The sequence below is a fragment of the Thrips palmi genome, unplaced genomic scaffold (genome assembly GCF_012932325.1).
Source record: "Thrips palmi isolate BJ-2018 unplaced genomic scaffold, TpBJ-2018v1 HiC_scaffold_15, whole genome shotgun sequence".
Taxonomy (NCBI): domain Eukaryota; kingdom Metazoa; phylum Arthropoda; class Insecta; order Thysanoptera; family Thripidae; genus Thrips; species Thrips palmi.
Window position 1 is genome coordinate 12,684,799 of NW_023144624.1, and position 20,602 is coordinate 12,705,400.

The following is a 20,602-nucleotide window of genomic DNA, read 5'->3' on the forward strand; positions in this document are numbered from 1 at the left end:
CGCAAACCGGAACCACCGGAACGCGGTGAAAAATGTTGTGGAGGAAGAGGAAGGCGTAGAGGCAGGCCTCTAGGAAGGCGCACTGGGAGGGAAGAATAACACAATGAAGAAGAAAATGACAGTGCAAGCAGAAAATGAAAATGGTTAGGCTCTTGTTGTGAAATGATGATTTGTTTACCAAATTTTCGTCTCGATTTAAATCGTCAGTCATGAAAAATTTCATGGACTCTTTGATGGAAATGGAAAATTCGCAGCTGAAGCCACGCTTTAACCTGTCAGGATCATTATGCTCTCTGCCAGTACTGAAAAGTCCAGTACTGTCGCCCTCAGATGATCACATTATTTACCAACAAGATGACTTGTTTCTCAATGGATTCCCCATCATGGAAGAAATTAGAAGACAGGGAAAGCTCTGTGATGTTACCCTCAAGGTACTATGCCAACAAATTATACTGGGATTGTATTTTGACTTATTTGATGATAGAGGGGAAGTAGCCGTTTTCCAATTCTAATTCTTTATTTTGTTTTAGGTGGATGACCAGTCTTTTAGTGCTCACCGAATCGTTCTCGCGGCAAATATTCCCTACTTTCATGCCATGTTCACCAATGACATGGTCGAAAGCACTCAACGTGACATCACCATCCATGGCATTGAGGCATTGTGAGTAACAAGCTGGTCTTACTTTTTTCAAGCCTTACATGGGGTGCAAGTTTGTAATATGCTGCCTTCATTTTTTTTTGTAGAGCCTTGGAATCTCTAGTGAACTTTGCATACTCAGGACATATAACTATTGATGTGAATAATGTGCAATCATTAATGGTTGGAGCTTCATTTCTTCAGTTGACTCAAGTTCGAAATGCTTGCGCAGATTTCCTCAAAAAAAGGTGAAAACACATAAATTGTAATTTATTTGATTGATATTCATCCTTTGCCTTTATAAACACGTTCACACATTCATCCTGCAACAGATTTCACCCTCAAAATGTCTTAGGAATACGAGCCTTTGCTGATACGCTGGGCTGTTCACCTCTTGTAGAATCCGCTGATAAATATTTGCAGCAATATTTCCAAGATGTTTCAAGCTCAGATGAATTCCTCTCCCTGAGCTGCAAGGAGCTCACTGATATTATTCATAGAGATGAACTGCATGTGACATCAGAAGAACAGGTTAGTACATGTTTTGCCATATATGTGTTTGCAATAAGTTTTAATCCATCGTAATTTAATTTCTTTAAATATTCGTAGGTGTTTGAAGCTGTAATGAATTGGGTTAAAAAAGACCCACATGGGCGTAAAAAGGAATTGCTGCCCATCCTCAGCAAAGTCCGCTTGCCATTGTTGTCTCCTCATTATTTAGCGGATAGGGTTGCCACAGAAGAGCTCATACGTACCTCCCATGAGTGCCGGTGAGTTTTACATAAGCTTTATTTATTTCTGAAGAAGTATCTGGTTATTATTAAGTCATGTTTTCTGTAATGTAGTGACCTCTTGGACGAAGCTAGAGACTATCATTTAATGCCCGAGAGAAGACCTCTTCTTCAGTGCTTCCGCACACGTCCCAGATGCTGCAACTATATCATTGGCCATATATTTGCTGTTGGAGGATTGACAAAGTCAGGTAAGATATAAATTTTATTCTGTCAATTTATCCTCTTTTTCTGCTAATTTATTATTACTTTTTGTCTCTTTACATTATTTTAGGTGATTCTTTGAGCACGGTTGAAGTTTATGACCCACTTGTTGAAAGATGGCAGATGGCTGAGGCCATGACAATGTTACGGAGTAGAGTTGGTGTAGCAGTTATGCGCAATAGATTGTATGCATTTGGAGGATATAACGGAACCGAAAGATTGTCTACTGTTGAAGTATTTAATCCTCTTGAGAGGGTCTGGAGTAGGGTGTCCCCAATGCATTGCAAGAGAAGGTCAGTTCTGCAAGAAAACTTGTCATTATTTTTTAAAAGACCGATTACTTTTGTAAGTAAGCCCTGAACTTCTTTATGATCACAGTGCTGTTGGAGCTGCTGCTCTCAATGATATGTTGTACGTGTGTGGGGGCTACGATGGAATAACTTCACTCAATACCGTTGAGTGTTATCAACCAGACAAAGATGAGTGGACATTGATCGCACCCATGGTGAAGCACCGCAGTGCTGGTGGTGTTGTTGCATTTGAGGGATATATTTATGCTCTTGGAGGGCATGACGGGTTGTCTATATTTGACTCAGTGAGTCCAGTTTGCAAGTTTTAATGTATGTGAGCTCAAACAAGAATGCTAGTATAATTCACCATTTTATCTATCTTTTTACAGGTGGAAAGGTATGATCCTCTTATTCAACGCTGGACAACAGTCAAGCCAATGCTCAGCCGACGCTGTCGCCTTGGTGTTGCTACATTAAATGGGAAGATCTATGTATGTGGTGGATATGATGGGTCAACTTTTCTTCAAACTGTTGAAATGTTTGATCCAGCTATAAATGAGTAAGTATCTTTCATCAAATATCTTTTTAATTATGACCTTTGAGTGTAAGTGTAACTTTGAAAATATTTTCAGATGGAAATTTGTCGCTCCAATGAATGTGATGAGAAGCAGGGTTGCTCTTGTAGCCAATATGGGAAAACTTTGGGCAATAGGAGGATATGATGGGAACTCAAATCTGTCAACTGTGGAAGTCTATGACCCGCAGAAGGATACCTGGTCCTTTGTAGCAGCCATGTGTGCACATGAAGGAGGAGTTGGTGTTGGTGTTATTCCTATTTGTAAACCATCTGACTAAAGGAGTGCTTTGATCTGTTAATAATATGAATTCAAATCAAGCAGTGTGACCTGTTATGTTTTAGAGCTGCTTTGGGACCACGTATAAATAGGAAAACAGACCGTTTAGAAATCTTCTTAATCTTCTTTAATTTTTAAAAAAATGTTTTGTCTTTTTCTTTTTTATACTAGTTTTTATTATGTTATCTGCTCTCTGTTTTCAATCTGTGGCCTAGTCGGACTTTTACTTCTTTGCAAGCTATGAACTTAAACTTTTATTTTTTTTCTTGGTCTAAAGGGAGGTAGCAACCCTCAGACCATTATCACTAAGCTTCCACTTCCAATATGTCCACTAATGAATTAGTGGTAAAGCACTATGCTTTTTAGAATAAAATTGAAACATGCACTTACCTCTATAAATTTTTTGAATATATTCTGACTTAAGTGTCCTGTAAATATGGATATGACACATTGACTGAAGACATTTTAACTCCTGGTAAATCAGTATTTCTGTAATTAGTTTTAGTACTTTTTGCTTTTATCTGGTTGTCATCTTACAAATTCAAGTCATGATAGCATTCCTTCCTCAGGTACAGTTAGATGTTTATAAAAATCTTCTTAGCTCATCAATTAGAGTTTGTTGTTGATCTATGCAGTGTGCCATGTGTCTGTCGATTTTAATCTTGCCCTAGAAATACTGTCCCAATAAAGTATTGTACAGCAACACCACTCAACACATGCAGTTTTTGTCATGTATTTCTGTCTGGAGTTGGTCAAGGGACAGCTTTTTATAGAATGTGATGAACTATTTTTTAAATATATTTTGAAAGAGTCTAGTCTCAAATGTTTATATTTTTTTTCACTATTTCCCAAGTTTTCTTTAAATTTGCTCATCCAGTTCCTCCTGTTTCCGTCGAGCTGCCCTCTTCTTGAGCATCGTCGATGCAGCAGTCGCCACAGCCAAAGTCGCATCCACTCCACCTTTATTGGCTCCATCCTGCCGACCAAAACATGTTTTTAAAATGAAGGTTGAGCAGTGTTGGCTTCGAAAATAGATTGGGGCTCCACTCCCTGTTAAGGGAGCAGTACAGTGGCACGGACCGCGAGGCTGAGCGGCCAGCAGCGGCCCAGCTCTCTGGCGGAGTGGCCGTGGCGGGACTTGGCGCGGAGGTCCCCGCCGTGCCTGGCCAGCAGCGCGGCCGCGTCCTGCCTGCCGCCGAGGGCCGCGAGGTGCAGCGCGGACTGGCCCTCCTTGTCCAGCTGCCGGGGGTCGGCGCCGCCCTGCAGCAGCAGCGTCAGGACGCGCACGCTCGCGCCCAGCAGCACTGCGCCAGGGCCGCCAGGGCGTCAGAGGACCACGTTCGTGTCAGACAAATGCACAGCGGTTGGCGGTTCCAGTCCCTGATTCCGAGGATCGTTTTTGTCGCTGTCTCTCTCGCACCTATAGGGAATGCCCCATGAGTGCGAGAGTGGCAGAGCGACGAAAACGACTATCGGAATCAGTCTGCAGGTGAAAGAGCCAATGCACCGTACCGGCGCGCATCAGCGGCGTCCAGCCGTGGGAGTCCTTGGCGTGCACGTCCGCGCCGTCCTCCAGGGCCATCCTGACGACGTCCTCCTTGCCGTCCGCGCCGTCCTTGCCGTCAGCTGGCCGCGCGCCCAGGCGGCCCGTCACCCCCGCCCCCGCCACGGCGTAGTGCAGCGCCGTGCAGCCGTTCCTGGAGCACAAAGTGCACACAGTTCTACAAGAGGACAAACAACGAAATGCCCGCGGAAAACACTTGACGCCCACCTGTCGGCCACGTCCCAGCGCGCGCCCCGGTCCCGCAGCGCCCTGCACAGGTTGGCCATGCCCTGGTGCGCGGCGACCATGAGCGGCGTGCGGTGCGCCGCGCCCTCGGCCGGGTGGTTCGGGTCGGCGCCCGCGTTGAGCAGCAGGTACACCAGCTCGGGGTCGCCGCGGAGCACGGACAGCAGCAGCGCGGTGCGGCCCGCGCGGTCCGGCACGTCCACCGCCAGGGGCCTGCATCATCATTGTCATCATCATCATCATCATCATCATCATCATCATCATCATCATCATCATCATCATCATCATCATCGTCATTATCATCATCATCGTCTTCGCTTAGCATGTGTCGATTGGCCTGCGCGCCATTACCCGAGACAGACAGAATAGAAATAATGGCACCACAAAGTGTGGTCATGAGAGTGTATACCTCTGTGACAGGAACTTGCGGGCTCGGTGTGGGAGCCCCTGACTGATGGCTCTGTGCAGCGCCACCATCGGGGCCTGGTCGTCTGGCGGGAAAAGACCGTTTTTGTAGTTGTTTTTGACTGATAACATCATTTCAGTAACTTTTTTACGGAGTGGTGGCTGATGCGCGGTACTGGCCATTTGGCAGCCATTTCCAGACCACGCTAGTCCGAGTACCTTTGGTGGTCGCCGCCAAGGTGTTGCTCCAGGGGCCTTGCCCTCGCTGCACCCGGAAGTGGAAGCTGTCGCCCGGAGCCATGTTGTCCAGCTCCAGCCGCGTCTTGAAGCCCCTGGAAAGGAAAGCAACGCGCTGCCAGCTTCACGGACTGCAGCACTGCAGTCACTGCAGCTACTGCAGCGGGGAGCGCCCGGGCGGCAGGCAGCCCTTCGTGCAGCCCGGCACTGCCTGCTGCCGGGCGCGCCTCACGCAGCCTTCACAAGTACAGGGAAAGAGTACAGACATCGCTGCCGCCGCTCTGTCTCTGTCGCACCCATGGAGCGTCCCGCAGAGGTGCGTGAGAGACGGGGCGACGATAGTGATGATAGTCGAATCAGTCGGCCGGAGGTCAGTGCGCGATGCCCCACGCTGATGCTATTAGCGAAGACCGTGCCAGACCGCGCGGCAGCTAGGGCATTAGCGCGGCACACTGCTTTTAGCCCCGCGGGCCTCACTGCTTTTACGCTGCCCGTTCCTTCGGCCCCTTCTAAAATGGAAATGATGAATGTTCCATTACAATAGGACGCACGCCATCCGAGGGGGAGGGGGCGGAGGGGCGTCGCTGCTCGGCGGCCGCGAGGCGGTGGGGCGGTGGGGCGCTCACTCTACGGCTGCCACCGTCAGATGCACGGGGTGCCCGGGAGGCGCGGCCTCGCGGCGCGATGCGCGATGCGGGGGGTTAGTTCGGGCCGCGGCCCTGAATGAAAAAGCGGCCCCGCTGGTACTCGAACCCGCGTCTCGGCGGTCTGGCGTGCGACCCATGCGGAGCCCCCTGGCCCTGTCGGTCGTCGTGCTCGTCACCGTGTGCCTCAGGCTCGGGGGGTGCTCCTTGGGCTCCTTGGCGTCCGCCACGTCCCACAGGTGAGTCGTGGCGGCGGTAAACAAAACAGCGAGGAGTGCGTTGGGGGATTTGAACTTAACCCCCGCCGTGGCCGCCAGCAGATCGGCGCGGATGGCGGCTCCCGTGCGAGCGCTGCTGCTCCGCATGTTCGACGAGAGCCGCCTGCTGGTGGTGTTCTTCGACGGCGGCAATCGGACGGCCGGCGACGCCACCAACGACGAGGGCGTCCTGGAGGCCTTCGGCGAGGTGGTGTCCGGGCTGCAGGTCGCCGTCGTGTCCGGCCCGGGCCCGCCGAGCGAGCGACAGCGCCGCCCTGCCGGCGACGCGTACCTCCACGGCCCCGCGCACGGCTTCCTCGTGGTGGCGGGGGCCGCGGAGGACGGCGCCTGGTCCTGGGTGCCGTCGCTGCGCGCGCTGCCCTGGTGGAACAGCACGGCCGTGTTCCTGGTGGTGACGCGCGCGGACCCCGCCGTCGCCTTCGCCGCCCTGGCCAACGAGTACATCGACAACGTGGCGCTGGTGTCGCCGGGGCGCGGCCCGACGGACGTGGCTCTGTTCGCCGTGCAGGTGCAGCCCTTGGCGGGCGAGGCGCAGTGCTCGCGCGCTCGCGTGGGCCGAGTGGCGAGGGTGGCGACGTGGCTCGGCGCGCACTGGGACGCCGACGACGCCGTCCTGGGCACGCTGGCGGCCCGCAGGTGGACGCCCCTGGTTGTAGGTTGCCCCATCCGCGCCGTGCTCGCCCCCAACACGATACAGCTGTCGGGCCGCTTGATCGGGGCCTCGGTGCGCGGCCTGCGCGCCCAGGTCGTCATCTCCATCGCGGACTCCAACGTCAACCAGAAGCTGGACGACGGCACGTGGCAGGGCCTCTTCGGCTACCTGCAGCGCCACGACGCGGACGTCGCGCTCATCCTGCTGCCCACCGCGGAGCGCCTCGAGGTGAGTGGCGCCGGTGGCGTCGCGTCGGATTCCAGCGAGTAAACAGTAACTTAAACTGGGATAAATTTGGAGTGATTTGAGCACCCGCTGTCGACTGTTGACCCTAACCTGCTTCAAGTACTTCCGGCCCACGGTGATGCTGACCACCGTGAACGTGGGCGTGGTGCTGCGCTGCTCGTCGGGGGAGAGCACGGCCCGCATCGGCCTGGTGCACGTGCTGCAGCACCGCAAAATCCTCATGCTGCTGACGGCCACCTTGTTGGCCTACTTCGCCAGCGTGCTGATGGGCCGCCACGTGGACCTGGTCGTGCGCAGGGCCAGGGCCTCGGCCGGGGCGCTGGGCGGCGCCTGCCCGCAGCACGTCGTCGCCGCCAAGCGCGGCCTGGGGGCGCTCGAGGTAAGCCTTGCAGCCGCGAGGGGAGGGGGAGGTCCGTGGCGGACTACAGCATGACCGTGGTGTGTGGCACCGCGCAGGTGGTGGCCGTCTTGCTGGAGCAGCCCATGGAGCCGCAGTTCGCGGTGCAGCGCCGCCTGTTCGGCCAGCTGCTCCTCTTCGTCCTCATCGTCAACATCTACCTCAAGTCGGCCATCACGGCGGAGCTGACGAGCTCCCCGAACGCCGGGCGCATCAAGACGCTGAGCGACCTGGGCCGCCTGGGGGTCAACCTGGGCATGAGCGCGTCCATCCTGCTGGCCAACTTGAGGGAGGCCGCGGCCAGCGCGCCGGAGCTGCAGGGCGTGGCCGCGCGCGCACACACGTGCGACACCAACTTCAGCGACTGCCTCGTCAGGTTTAAGGTGACTCGGCCGGCTCGGCCGGGCTGGGAGGAGAGCAGAGGAAAGTCCCACTTTTTGGCAAGGGTGGGGGGATGTCTCAAAAGTTGCCAACCTACGACTTGTCGCCTACCTTCAAGGGGAGCGACGCCCCCACCCCCTGCCCCTCGATCCACGCCCGCTGTTTTGAGCGCTTGAGATGACGTCCAAACCCTTTGGGCCTTCGTGTCGCAGGCCGACCGCGCCTCCACCTACGGCCTGTCGTTCTCCCAGATCTCGCCCTGGGGCAAGAAGATCGTGGAGCTCAAGGTGTGCTCGTACGCGCTGCGCGAGCCGCTGGAGACGGTGCAGGTGAGGCCGCTTCACTTCGCCGGCAGTTTTTGTGGCAGTTATCTTTAACTCCTTTTTCTCCCGCCGCCGCGCTGCCGCAGCTCGTCATGTTCACGCGGCTGGACGACCCGCTGGGCCTGCTGCTGGACACCATGATCCGGCGCCTGCAGTCGGGCGGGCTGCCCCAGTACTGGCTCAACACGCTGCACCCCGCCGGCTCGGCCAGCGGCGAGAACACCCCCGCCGACGGGGACGTCACCAACATGGACCAGATGCTGGTGGCCTTGGCCATCCTCGGCATGGGGCTCCTGGCGGCCGGCTTCGTCCTCGCCGCCGAGGTGCTGTCCGCGCACGTGGCGTCCGAGCAGGGCCCGGCGCGCCGCGTGCTGGTGCACGGCCTGCACCGCGACCGCTGGGGCACTCGCGGGCCGCGCGCGCGGACTCGGAGGGACTCGGGCTCGGGCCGCACGTCAACGACTACCACCTGACGGAGCATGCCGACGCCATCCCAGTGTCGAACTCGCGTCCCCACCATGACGTCGCGGTGACCCGTCCGTAGCGTGTATCGCAGTGTAGCGCCCCGCGGAGAAGCAACGACAATAAAACGGGATGAAATGCCAGAGTCGGCTAGGCTGTGCTCACCAGTAGACGGTCTGCCACGGCTTGCCCCGCTCCCTGATTTGCAGGCGGTAGTCCGGTTTGTCGTCGGTGTCACTGCGGTATGGGAACGAGAAATAAACAATCATCAATTTTATCAAGTGGGGGGGGATTTAGCAACACCTTGTGCAATCATGGCCAGTCGCCTCTCTAGACTGATGTCTCTTGGCCAATCAAAGCATTGTCAGTGCCCTTAAATTTGAGAACATTGTGGAAACAATAGAAAAGATTAAAACCTCGCTGTCCAAAAAACATGCAGGGCCCTTACTTTGTCTGAATTACAACAAATATACGTCAAACGGCAAATTAATTTTCGACTTGACAGGGATCCCGTCAAATTATGGCCGGCTGCGACACTCTGAGCAGACCGGGCCCAGCCTGGCAGGGTATGGCAGTGTTTGTCGTTGGCCAACGCACGCGGCCGCACGCGGCGCCCTAGCCTCCTCATGGCCCTCCTGTCCTTGGCGGCGATGTGTCATGGCGTGTGGCGTGGCGAACTCTGATGAAGCAGTTTCTTGATGTGGGTGTTTCCCCCCCGAGCCCTATGGCACTCAAGACTCGAGACACGCTGCGCCGCGCCTCGCCGCGCTGCCCACGGCGGGACCGGGACACACGTGTTGCGACATCCGTGTCCGTCGCTCTAGAGTCTTGAACGCGGCCGCATTCTTTGTCTCCAGCGGACCCAAATCATGCACGTCCCCGCCCGGTGCCGAAAGGTGCCGAAACGGCCGCAAAACGCTGCCCGCTTACAAGACGCTGCCCTGCGACTCCACGGACAGCCCCGTCATGGCCAGGGCGGTGCCGGGGGCGGCGGTGCCGGGAGTGGGGGCGCGCGGCGTGTGCCCCGAGGACTGGTGCGCCGAGGGCCCCGACGGCGCCGAGTCCTGCGACGCCGAGGACGCCATGCGGCCCGCCCGGAGGCCGGCCGACGCCGACGGCCCCCACGCCAGCGTCACGAGGTTCCTGGTCGTGGACACCACCTCCAGGGCGGGGCCCGCGTCCATGTTCCCGGGTTCGATCCCCGACGGCACTGCGCGGCGCGGCGCTCTTTTTCGGCCGGCGTGCCTCGCTCCGTGGGCCGCGAGCCGGGACCGCCGGGACCGCGGGGGCGGTGCAAGGCGCATCGACCTAACGGGCCGTAACCAGGCGAGCCCTTCGCGCCAGACGGACAGGCAGGCGGACAGACAGGCGGGCAGACAGGCGGACAGACAGAGCGGACAGACAGGCGGACAGACAGGCGGACAGACGGACAGACAGGCGGACAGACAGGCGGACAGACAGGCGGACAGGCAGACGAGCTTCTTAGACAACGCGGTGCGGCGTGCGGCATCAGTCCCGTGATGTATTTATGGGTCCGATAGCTGCCCTTTGATTCGCGTTTCGCGGGCCGAGTAAATCACCGACGGTACACTGGGTTAAAGCAATGACGGCACGGCGGCGGGACTCGGGTAGAGCGGCCCCCTGTGTGGGAACCGATGGCGGCCAATACGGCGGCGGCCCCCCTGCCCGATTTTGAGCACCTCTAGGTCTTGTTCTCCGGCACCAGGAAGACCCGCCGAGGCCCGCGCCCTTCCCACGGCCAATTAGGACCTTGCCGAGCCGTGCCGAGCCGCGCCGCGCCGTGCCGTACGGGAGCCGAAGCACATTACGTATTCATACGGCGCCTGGGTGATGACCCCAATGAGTGCGACGGAGAGAGCGCCAGTCCGCCGTCTCGCTCGCACTCATTACCGGGCCGGCAGCGCGGCGCCGCGGCCGGGCCGGCATCCTTGTTGCAAACGATACTCCATACAATGTTGTCGATTACTATTGTTGCGGCTTGCTGCTGGAGGCCGCCGCATGTGGAGCTCTGACGGTCGTGAGAATACTGTTGACCTATGGGCTGGGCGCTGGGCCAGGACTAGGACGTGGTGGAGCGAGAGGGGCGACTTGTCGCGCTCGCGCGCAAAACGCCTCCAAATTGTCTTCCGCCTGCCGTGCTCGCTCTGCTCGCCGCCAAAGTGAGGCGGCGAGGGATGCCCTGCACTGCAAGGCGCTGCAAGGCCGCGTCCGCGTCCTTTTCGCACTGTCGCGACGCACCGCTTCCGTCTCCAAACGCTGCAAACGGCAGTCTACGCGGACACGTCGAGACCACGTCACGTCGCGTCACGTCGAGCGATTAGAGGCCCAGGGCGGCAGGGCCCAGGGCGGCCAGCCCGGCAGGAAACGTGGCCGCACGTTATTTGCACTGCCGGGACCAATCATGGCAAAGGACTGCCCAGGGGACAGCCGGCGTCACGACGGCCGGGCGGACAGACGCAGTGACGGACGGACAGACGGGCAGGAGGACGCAGTGACAGGCGGCCGGGCAGACGCTGCTTCCGAGTGGCGCTGGACAGTCTCTGCAGGCTGGAGGGCGCCAGGGCTGCGCGACGCCCGCTACGCCAGGGTGCCCCCACTGCTGGAGCGGCGCGGCGCGGCCCGCCCGGCTGGAGGCTGGAGCCGCCGAGCGTCTGGAGGCTGCATCCAGCGTGGTGCCCCATCAGTGTGCGGGCGTACTTGGGTCGGGACGGTCACGTTCTCCTCGAGCCCCTCCAGCGCGCCGCCGTGCTGCTCGCGTGCTCCGCGCCGCCAACCTCGCGCCGATCGCGTCCCAGTGCCTTCCAGTGCCTTCCAGTGCCGTCCAGTGCCACCACTCTGGGATTTACCGCCGGCGGAGCACTGACCGGCTTCCTGTGACTCGCGGGGTGAGTCTCAAAAATTAACTTTAAAATTTTTCCTTAAAAAAAAAAAAAGACCAGAAAAACACTGCAGTTGCATGCACTGCAAACACAAAGTCATTAATTTTTACACTCTTTCGGGGTGCAAAACGTATCACGTTCTTTATCCAACGTTTTCCGGATTAATGATGAATGGCCCTTCGAAAGGGCGTCAAAGCAACGTGGGTTTGAGGGCTGAAAATTATTCCTCTGCAAAGGGCAGGGCAGGGAAGGCATGGAAAGGGCGCCTTTGTGTTTGAACCGAAAGCGCGCACAAAACAAGCGACGGTTCCCGCACAGTTTGTGCTGAAACATGACACAGTCCTCTTGCACACGGTGCTGAAAGGCGAGGCTATTTATTTGTGGCGCTTTGTGGATCGAAGGATCGAACCTGCGATCAGTGACTTCGGTTATCAGCCTCTTTGCCGCCTGAGCCACCGAGTGGACGTCCCGTCGACGTAGGTGGGGCGGTGCGTGGGCGGCAGACTGACCCCCCAGCTGTCCAGCTGTCGGGCTCTTGCAGGTGGAGCGAGCGGACGCGACGGTGCAACGCCCGGGAAACGAATCCGACTCTGCTAGAGATTGAATATCGACTGTCCACTCGAAGCCACTCGGGCCGAGATGCCCCCGACCGCCGGCCTCAGAGTTCCCCTCTACGGCCCGAGAGTGAATTTGGTAATGCCAAATCTGAATTCGATTAAGGTCGAACTCAAGGCGCCTGCCTGCATGCAAAACCTGGTCGTGCAATGGAGGAAGCTGCTGCCGCTGGTGGGCATGCTGGCTGGGTGGTGGGTGGTATTTGCACAGCAGAGGTCTGCCCCGCCGGCGCGCGGGCCCACTCAATTTATAGCTTTGGAGGGCACGGCACGCCACGGCACGACAGGGTTCCATACCCGACACCTACCGCGCCGCCCGCCCTACACACCGCTAAACGCGACCGTGACGCAAAAAAAAAAAAAATCACCGCTAGTCCGCGCACGTGTACTGGTACGTACAACGCGTAACCGGCGTAACTTGACCTGAGCGCGCTCGCAAGAAACATTTGAGAATCTTTCGGCGCGGAGGGTAGCGTCTTTTAATTGTCCCGAGGTGCAACAACAAAGGTCTGGGTGGACGCGGCGACGCGGCACCGCGGCAATGCCCGTGGCGCACTGGACGCCGCGGTCCGCTTCCCATGCAAAGGCTGGCCGGGCCGGCCGGGCTGGCCCAGTTCACACTCACGTGTCGTGTGGCTGGCCCGGCTGGCCTGACCAGTCTCAAGACTGGCCACAGGTGCCTTACCGCGCACCGCAAAACAAAAATTACTTCCAGCAAAATTTAAAAAAATGCAAAACTGTTGGCTGCGATCGAGAGAGTCAAAGCTAGCTAATTTAACAATCACCTGCTAAAAAAAAAAAAAATCAAAATTTTTATTTTTATTTTTTGGGCTGCGTATAAACAAACGAGTTAAGCATAGACGCGTAGTGCCTTCTCCTGTTGCCTGTCCTCTCGACAGTCGTTTGGTGCTCTTCGGTGCGTGGATTTTAGTGCGGTGCTTCGATGCCCGTATGGACTGCTTCGCCTGCTCCGCCTCCTGCTGGGTGCTTATGCAGCGGTCGAACGGTTGGAACAACAGCAACGGCCACATTATGCGGCAGAAGACTGGCCTCGTCGCCCCGGGTGATCCTCTGACCCCGCGACGACCTGCCAATGGCACGGCCTGTTCCGCCTCAAGCTGGAGCATCCTCCGATACCGATCTGTCTGGACATGCATGGCGGGGCGGGGCGGGCCGTTCGTGCCGGGAAGTGACTTTATTACGGTTGCCAATAACGCGGACGGACAGACGGGCGCCGCTGCTGAACACACACTCGAAAACCATCGATTCGACTTTGTGTGCCCAGGACACCCCGGGGGTCCAATCCGGAGTCCGCGAGTCCGCCTCGGTGAGTCCGCGGGGTCTAGTCCGCGCGGCTCGGCGTGTTCCAGTGTTACAGTTATCGCCCCATCGCGGGCCGCCGAGCCGCGGAGTGGTGAGTGATAGCAGTAATAACTGGCTCGGCCGGTAAACACATCGAGTATTAGTTTACGAGGTCCGATTGGCGATATCCTGGTGTCGGCCGAGCCATCTGCTCGACGCTATTCGCCACACCGCAAAGAAAAACAACAACAAAGATCAATCGAACGGGTGCTGCGGAGCGATTTAAAGCTACCTATTGAAAGAGGGGGAAAGAGAACAAGCTCGCTCTTGAGCCCGGGCGGGTAAGTCACGTCAGGCCGTGTCGACGAGGAGGAAAACGGTCAAATGGGGCCCGCAGAAAAAAGGCGGGAAAAAGTCGACAAGGCGCCGCGGTTAATGACGTGTTGCGTGCCGAGCCCGCCGGCTGCCTGGCACTGCCACGGCACTGTCTGGCCTCGACAAGCATCGGGACCGTCGGGACCACGACCCATCGGTAAGCATCGAGGCAACATCGCTCGTGCGCCCGACACTGTTCCTCGCAGATCCTAACCTCCAAAAGGAGTCATCCTCGCGGTAAAGTTTCTAAGTGAGTTCTAGTGAGGAAAAAAAGTCAGCAAATTTAATTTCTTGCCGTTCCTGGCGCGTAGAGCTATCATTGCTTCCGGACGAAACCATCCGCAACGCACATTTCTCATAGGCTTGCCGTCCGGAGCCCCTTCAGCACCTCGGCTCCGATCGGGCTCGAAATCGAAGCGCAAAGCACACACCGGGCGGATGATAGAATAGCGTCTGGAAACGTTCAAATCGCGCAGCGCACGACCATAACCCTTGCGTCACCGGGCGGCGACGGCACGGCACGGCAAGGCACGGCACGGCACGGCACGGGGCGTTCGACGAGGAGCCCATCCTGTGGCAACGCTGAGGCTGGCAACGCCTGTGCGGCTTTGCCTGGCTTTGCCTGGCTTGGCTGGCCGTGCCTTTCGGCCGAGGGCGACAAAAGGCTGCACCTACTCTGCACAGTCTGCTCAGGCTCTCCGGGCGCTGCCTTCGCTGCCGGCGCTGCCCCTTCCCCTTTCTCTCCAGCACGCCCACACCTGTTGAGCGGCGCCGAGCGCGCCGAGCGAGCGTGCCGTGCGCCGGCCAAAAGCTCAATAATAATGGGCGAAGGTCGCGGCGCTTTTAAGGGTTCGCTCGTTCGGCTCCGCGGTCGCCACGCCCGCCGCCAGGGGCGCTGCAAGCGGTGCAAGCGGCGGGGCTGGCAGGGCCATCGACAGGTTTCGGGCCTCTCGGCGTTCGTCACACTCTCGGCGCTCCTCGGCGTTTCTGCTGTCCCATTGTTGCTTTTCGAGCTGTCGATACTCCGCGCGCGAGGGACTCTCGACGCGTGGAAAGGCCCGCCGCGCGCGCGTCATGGGGTATTGACCACGTGTCATTTTCGTTTTCCCGCCCATCGGCCTTTTCCGAGCCGCGTGCGGCAGGCTATCGATTCCGTATCGGCACCCTGCGGCCCTGCGGCCCTGCGCGTCGAGGTCGGGGCCTTCGGGGCCATCGGGACCCCCGGGACCTCCGCACCGCGGGCTGTGAATGCGTGTGTCGACATTAAGAAGACGTTAGGCGCGTCCCGCCCAGCCGTCACCACCAGACGCTGCGATACGCTCGATCGAAATCGAATCTGCGAGTCGAGATCTCGACGGCCGTGTCGAGATGCAGCCCGGGGACGCGAGGCGCGGGGCAAGGGCGAAGTGTTACCAACTGCCCGCGAATAAAAGCGAAAACTCACGCCACCACCTACACACTCACACACACGCGCGCGCGCAGACACACACAGAGGCGGCACAGTTAAAAAGAAGAACAATATGTCGTAGAGGATGACTTATAGGAGAATTATGGAAATCGGGCGTTCGTGCCGGGCTAGGATATCAACGGAAGGGAAGCAACCGGTGTGCAGTCACGCAAAGGCCGAGCGGCACGCGCAATTCCTCATCGTGACGCGAGGGAAAAAAAGGGGGACGAATCAGAAAATTGGGCGACACTTTTGTGGCTGTTCTGTTGCGGGCGGCGCGCCACGGCGTTACGGCACATGCCTGGGCTGTGCTGGGCTGTGCTGGGCGGGGCTGAATTATGTGTCCCCCAAGATAGCTGCCCAGCCCAGCCTGCAGGCGCTGTCCCTGCGTGTGTGACTGTGTGTGTGTGTGAGTGAGCGCGAGAGAGTGTGTGTTTGCCCGAGCTTGTGTGTTTGTCCCCGCCCGAAAGCGCACTGAAAATGCCCTTTCGTGCTGGGCCGAGGCAGCCGAGGTGTGCCGGGAGTGAAGGCTTTGTGTTCTGATTGGTGCAAGGTGACGACACTGGGCGCCAATCAGAAGCACGCCAGTCAGTTGGAAACAGAACGCGACGCCCGCGGTTACTTCGTGGACACCCAATTCCCACTGGTCACGAAAAAAGAAAATACTGTTGCGGAACGCGACGCGCGAGGAAGCCAAAAAAAGTGGTTAACGTCAATTATTGTGGCGCACCCACCTTCTGGTCCTGTATCGGAATGATGATGGGAGGGAATGAATTCATTTCCCGCCTTTTCCCTCTTTTTGACAGCCGGAGAGGCGACGAGAGTGACGGGGAAATGTTGCGAAACATCGAATCACGCCACTGTTAAACACGGCAAACGTGCCGGCAGCAGCGGCGCCAGTGACCCGACGTAACTGCGGGGGGTTCCGAACGGTTCCGAACGCCGCCGAATAATTGTCGAGCCGAGTGCGTGTTAATGACGGTGGTATTGCGCGGAGGTGCTAGTCACGACTAAGTCACGACTAGCTGCCCGGGCGCACCGCAGGGCCTAGCGCAGCCGATCCGTTTCCGATGCCGTTTTGCGATAATTGTTTGGTGATGTAATGACCTGCACGGGGGTTGGGCGTTGGCGCGCTGGGCGGGGGCGCACCAGGGGTCACTTTGCCTGCAGGGGTTCTGCATTCCAAGCCAGCTGCGTGTTCGATATGACCCCCGCCTCCCCTCCCCCTCGGTGCCTCGCAGTGTCACAGTCGATGAAGAAATGCAAGGCTGGCGCGTCGGAAGCAAAGCAGGCCGAGCAGGGCGCCACCGTCACGACGGACCACCACCAATTTGTTTTTCTCGGCACATCGGTCGAGACACTCCGGCGGCGCGGCTGGACGGTATGCGCAACAAATTATTGCCAAACCCTAAAGCGACCCCAAAAAAATGACTACACTTGAAAAAGGTGCGGAGAAGACGCCTGCCTTTATGAGTACAGGACGATGCCTTTACAACGTTCGGCCTCAACGGTATATTGTAACCTTTAGAGCAATTTCATCGCAACGAAAAGGGTTGGAATTTTTATCACGACACCGTTGGGAAAAAAAAATACAAAACCGCGAACTTGAACGCGGAGCTCGGGAGAACCTTTGCCTCTCTTCAAGTTTTCTTACGTAATTAATCCTTTTTCGAAACTTCAATATTTTTCCTTTTGCAGAGAACACATGAAAGCTAATGCATGATGTAGTACTTGCGGCCACTAGGTCCGCTGGAGGCTAGTCGTCTCTTTAATTCCTTTTTCGATCGCGGGGAGGCTGCGTCCGAGAGTCGATCTCGTCGCGGTCTCTCTCGCTCTCGTGAGACGTCCCGTGTTGGTGCGAGGGAGACAGCCTGCGGGCGCTGCTGGCTGGCTCGCTGGCGGGGTCTCCCTACAAGGCCCTGCATGTCGGTGCAGTGCCGCAGCGCGGTGCACCGCGGCGGGACATCTGCCGGGGCCGCCGTCGTGAGCGGCAGAGAGGCGCCCCGTCTCTCTCGCACCCTCACGGAGGGCCCCACGAGTGCGACAAGGACAGAGCGACGTTTCTGAATCACTCGGCAGTGGGCCACGACCTAGCCTATGGCCGAGCCTCGGCCAAAGGAACACGCCACGCCGCGCGGCGAACGCGCCAAAGCTCGCCCCGCAGGGACTCGAACAGCGGCCGTCCGCCGTCCGTGTGACGAGGAGGAAGCGCGCCGCCAGCCCGACTGACTGGGTGCGGACGGTGCCGACAGGACTGGATCACGCGGTTCAATGCCAGCCGGAGCCCGACGAGGCGCAAGGAACGCGACCGCAACTGCAGCCCCTCGTTCTGTCCTCCTCACACGCTCACGGGGAGCGCCGTGAGTCTGACGGAGACGACTATTTTTCTGAATCGCTCGTCTGGTGCACTGTTCTCGCCTCGCCACCGGCCGCCCCGGGGAGTGGCCACCGCGGCGGTAACCACACAGACGAGCAGCACCACACGGCACGGCGGACGCGGCGAGCAGCGCGTCGTTGGCGTTTCGTTCGCGACCGCCGCGGCCCGTCGACGCCGTCCTCCCGGCGCTGCCGCGCTACCGCACGCCGCCCGCCACGCCCCGCGGCCTCCGAGACCGTCGAGACCGTCGAGACCGCCGCGACGCTCCTCTCACATTTGACCCGGATCGGCTGCATCGCATCGCTGGCCGGCGCCGCGTCCTTCTCGTCCTCCGCGTCGCTACATTAAAATTGAGGCATCAGTCGCTGAGGCCTGGCTGCGCCTTGCTTGGCTGGCGGCGCGGCGGGCGTGGCGCGCTTGCGGAACACGCCAGCACCGCGCCAGCACGCCGCGCGCCGCAATGAATGTCAAGGCGCCGCCCGGTCGCCGCCGAGGCCTTTCACACGGCGTCAGCCGGCAGCGCTAGGAAAGCACTCCGGGACAAAACGAAAAACGGAGTCCCCGCTGTTGTGTCACTGCGTGTGGGCCGGGCCGGTGTGCGCGCGTTGTACTCGGATCAAATATCACACGGATGCGTCGACGTTACTCTACCGGGCCGTCCTTGGCGGTGAAGGGCGGCACCACGACGACGGCGGCGTCTCCAGGAATGTCTCGCCGGCGTGTCGGAGCGACCTGTTGGACGACCGGGTCGACCGGCCTCAGGGCGAGGCGCGAGGCGAAGCGCTCACGACACACGCGGCGGTTCGGTTCGGTTCGGTTCGGCTCGGCGGGGAGCCCGGCTCAGCTTGCCACCGACCGCCCCGCCCTGCCCCGACCGGAGCGAAGAGCGGAGCGCATTCCCGGCCAATCGCCGGGTAGGCAGCCAGGCCGCCCGCGCGCTGCCGTGCTCGGCGGGCTGGCCTACCCCGGACACGGCGGGCGCTGGGCTGCCCTAGAGCGGTCGACTCGGCCACGGCGCCGACTGCAGCAGCCTGCCTGCGTGGTGTGAGTGTGTAAGTGTGTGTGCGTGTGTTAGTTGTTTATCCGAGTGGGTATTGAGTATGACAAGGCCCGGCTTACGTAAGGAGGGTGGCACACTGAGGCGCTCGGCCGCCTGTTCCTGTTCCTGCACATGCACCGCGTCATATATTGCGCGCGATACCGCTTTGTTTGCAGGCCAACGATCCATGACACAGGGCAACACGGGCGGACGGACGGACGGACGGACGGACGGACGGACGGACGGACAGGCGGACAGACGGACGCCCCACACAAAGGCCCCAGCCGTGCGAGGGCAACATTTTTGGGCCGCGAGGGTCACGGAAAAAGAAGGGATGCTCCACCGTGCGCCGCCGTGTCCCCGACTGGTCGGCTCGGCTCGCAGATGACAGCTTTATACCGGGTGGGCCGGGGCGGGCCACGACGCGGCATTGAACCGATTTAGAGCCACGTTTGCGCGACAGACGGCCGGACCCGCTAAACAGACAGACAGACAGACAGACAGACAGACGGACGGACGGACTGACAGACAGACAGACAGACAGACAGACAGACAGACAGACAGGCAGGCAGACAGACAGACAGACGGAGAGACAGACAGACAGACAGACGGACGGACGGACGGACAGACGGGCTCCGGGCGGCGTACGGAGTGTGGAGATGCCCGCTCCGCTCGGCCCGTCCGTCCAGGCCCAGGCCGCAGGAGTGGGGGCGGGGCCAGGCGGGGCGTTGCAAAAGCTCGCCGTGTGTATTTGGAGATCGGCAATAAATATGGCAGGCTCGTGCGGCCGGTCGGCAGGGAGGGGGTCGTGGTCCACCAGTCACTCTTCGAGTACGTACGTCCACGTGCCAGCTTGCCGGCCTGCTTGATGAGGCGGGTCGCTTCCGGCCGAGAGGCTCCGCTGCTCCGCTGCACTGCTAGGCGATCGTGGCGTTGCATCAGGCAGGAGGCGCCCAGCAGGCCGAACAGGGCTTTGTCGCGCTGTCTCTCTCGCACCCAGACGGAAGGCCCCGTGAGTGCGAGAGAGACGGCCTGCAGCCCTCGGCGGCGCCGCGTCGTCGTGCCGCAGTTTATGACGTCTGCGGACTATCGTCTGCAGCATCGTCGTCTGCCGGGTCGGCCGCGTCTCGCGTCGTCCGCAGCGAGGAGTCGCCGATGCTCGTTGTGCTCGCTGGAAAATAAACACTGCATTGCAGTTCCTGTATTGCTTTCATCCGTTTGAACCTACTTTCGACCAACATCCTAAGTTATACATCATTAGCTGATGTCATAAAGAAAAAGTGCTTTCGAGATTCGAACCCGGGGCAATGGGCTTGATAAACGGGGGCCCCGAACCGCGCGGCTAAAGAGACACGCCGCGCCGCGCCGGAGTGCCATGTGACTGCACACTTTGTTGCAGCACCACCTGAGCAGAGAGAACGAAGGCGGGCGCCGCATGCACAACTCGTTGCGTTTGCGCTAAAAGTCACGGCTAACGGACTCGCAGACTCGGAGCAGGTGGAGTGCTATTCAGGCGGCGACCGGGACTGCCAGGACTGCCAGGACGGACGGGACATGTGCGCGGCGAGCCGCGGGGCGGGGCGGGGGGGGCGGGGCGGGGCGGGGGCGGGCGGGGCGGGGGGGTGGGGCGGGGCGGGGTGGGGCGGGGCGGGGCGCCGCCAATCCTGCTTGCTTTACAGATTCTGTCATGCAGCCGCGGCCCACGGCCGCCGGCTTTTCCGTCTTCAACTCGACTTCCTAAAACGTGCCGTCACTGAGTAGCACTACTCACTCCCCGATGGTCCATCTCCGAAACTAATTGGCCTTGGACGTGCCACGTCCGTGCCGTGCCGTCCCGGTGCAGGGGTACCAACGACTGGATGCCGACTGGGAACTAATCAGCGGTATGCACGCATAGGTCACGGCCGGCTACCGAGTGCCTGCGGCCCGCTCTGCGGCAGTGCGCCGAACCCAATAGC

General features: G+C 59.1%; 3 protein-coding genes and 1 long non-coding RNA gene across 4 annotated transcripts in view; 3 read left to right on the forward strand and 1 right to left on the reverse strand.

The window, feature by feature from the left end:
- Positions 1–63: 63 nt before the first annotated feature.
- Positions 64–3,599, forward strand: LOC117640922 (kelch-like protein 18). The gene is made up of 10 exons (XM_034377948.1): positions 64–431; positions 531–661; positions 745–885; positions 970–1,168; positions 1,247–1,407; positions 1,483–1,619; positions 1,703–1,925; positions 2,011–2,227; positions 2,312–2,481; positions 2,555–3,599. Exons 1-10 carry the CDS (start codon positions 210–212, stop codon positions 2,775–2,777), a joined length of 1,824 nt encoding a protein of 607 aa, XP_034233839.1. The 5' UTR covers positions 64–209; the 3' UTR covers positions 2,778–3,599.
- Positions 3,561–4,343, reverse strand: LOC117640924. The gene is made up of 2 exons (XR_004587467.1): positions 4,289–4,343; positions 3,561–3,752 (listed from the first exon to the last, which is right to left on the reverse strand). It is a non-coding gene; the product is annotated as an uncharacterized LOC117640924 (long non-coding RNA).
- Positions 4,344–6,214: 1,871 nt separating this feature from the next.
- Positions 6,215–8,601, forward strand: LOC117641243. Its single transcript, XM_034378399.1, has 6 exons — positions 6,215–6,350; positions 6,786–7,009; positions 7,128–7,316; positions 7,484–7,807; positions 8,018–8,134; positions 8,215–8,601. Exons 1-6 carry the CDS (start codon positions 6,215–6,217, stop codon positions 8,599–8,601), a joined length of 1,377 nt encoding a protein of 458 aa, XP_034234290.1.
- Positions 8,602–11,309: 2,708 nt separating this feature from the next.
- The window catches only part of LOC117641066 (vegetative cell wall protein gp1-like), a 33,012-nt gene continuing 23,719 nt past the window's right edge, over positions 11,310–20,602 (forward strand). Inside the window, exon 1 of the mRNA XM_034378170.1 lies at positions 11,310–11,496. The gene's annotated coding sequence lies outside the window, so the exon portion shown is untranslated. The remainder of the gene's footprint in view (positions 11,497–20,602) is intronic.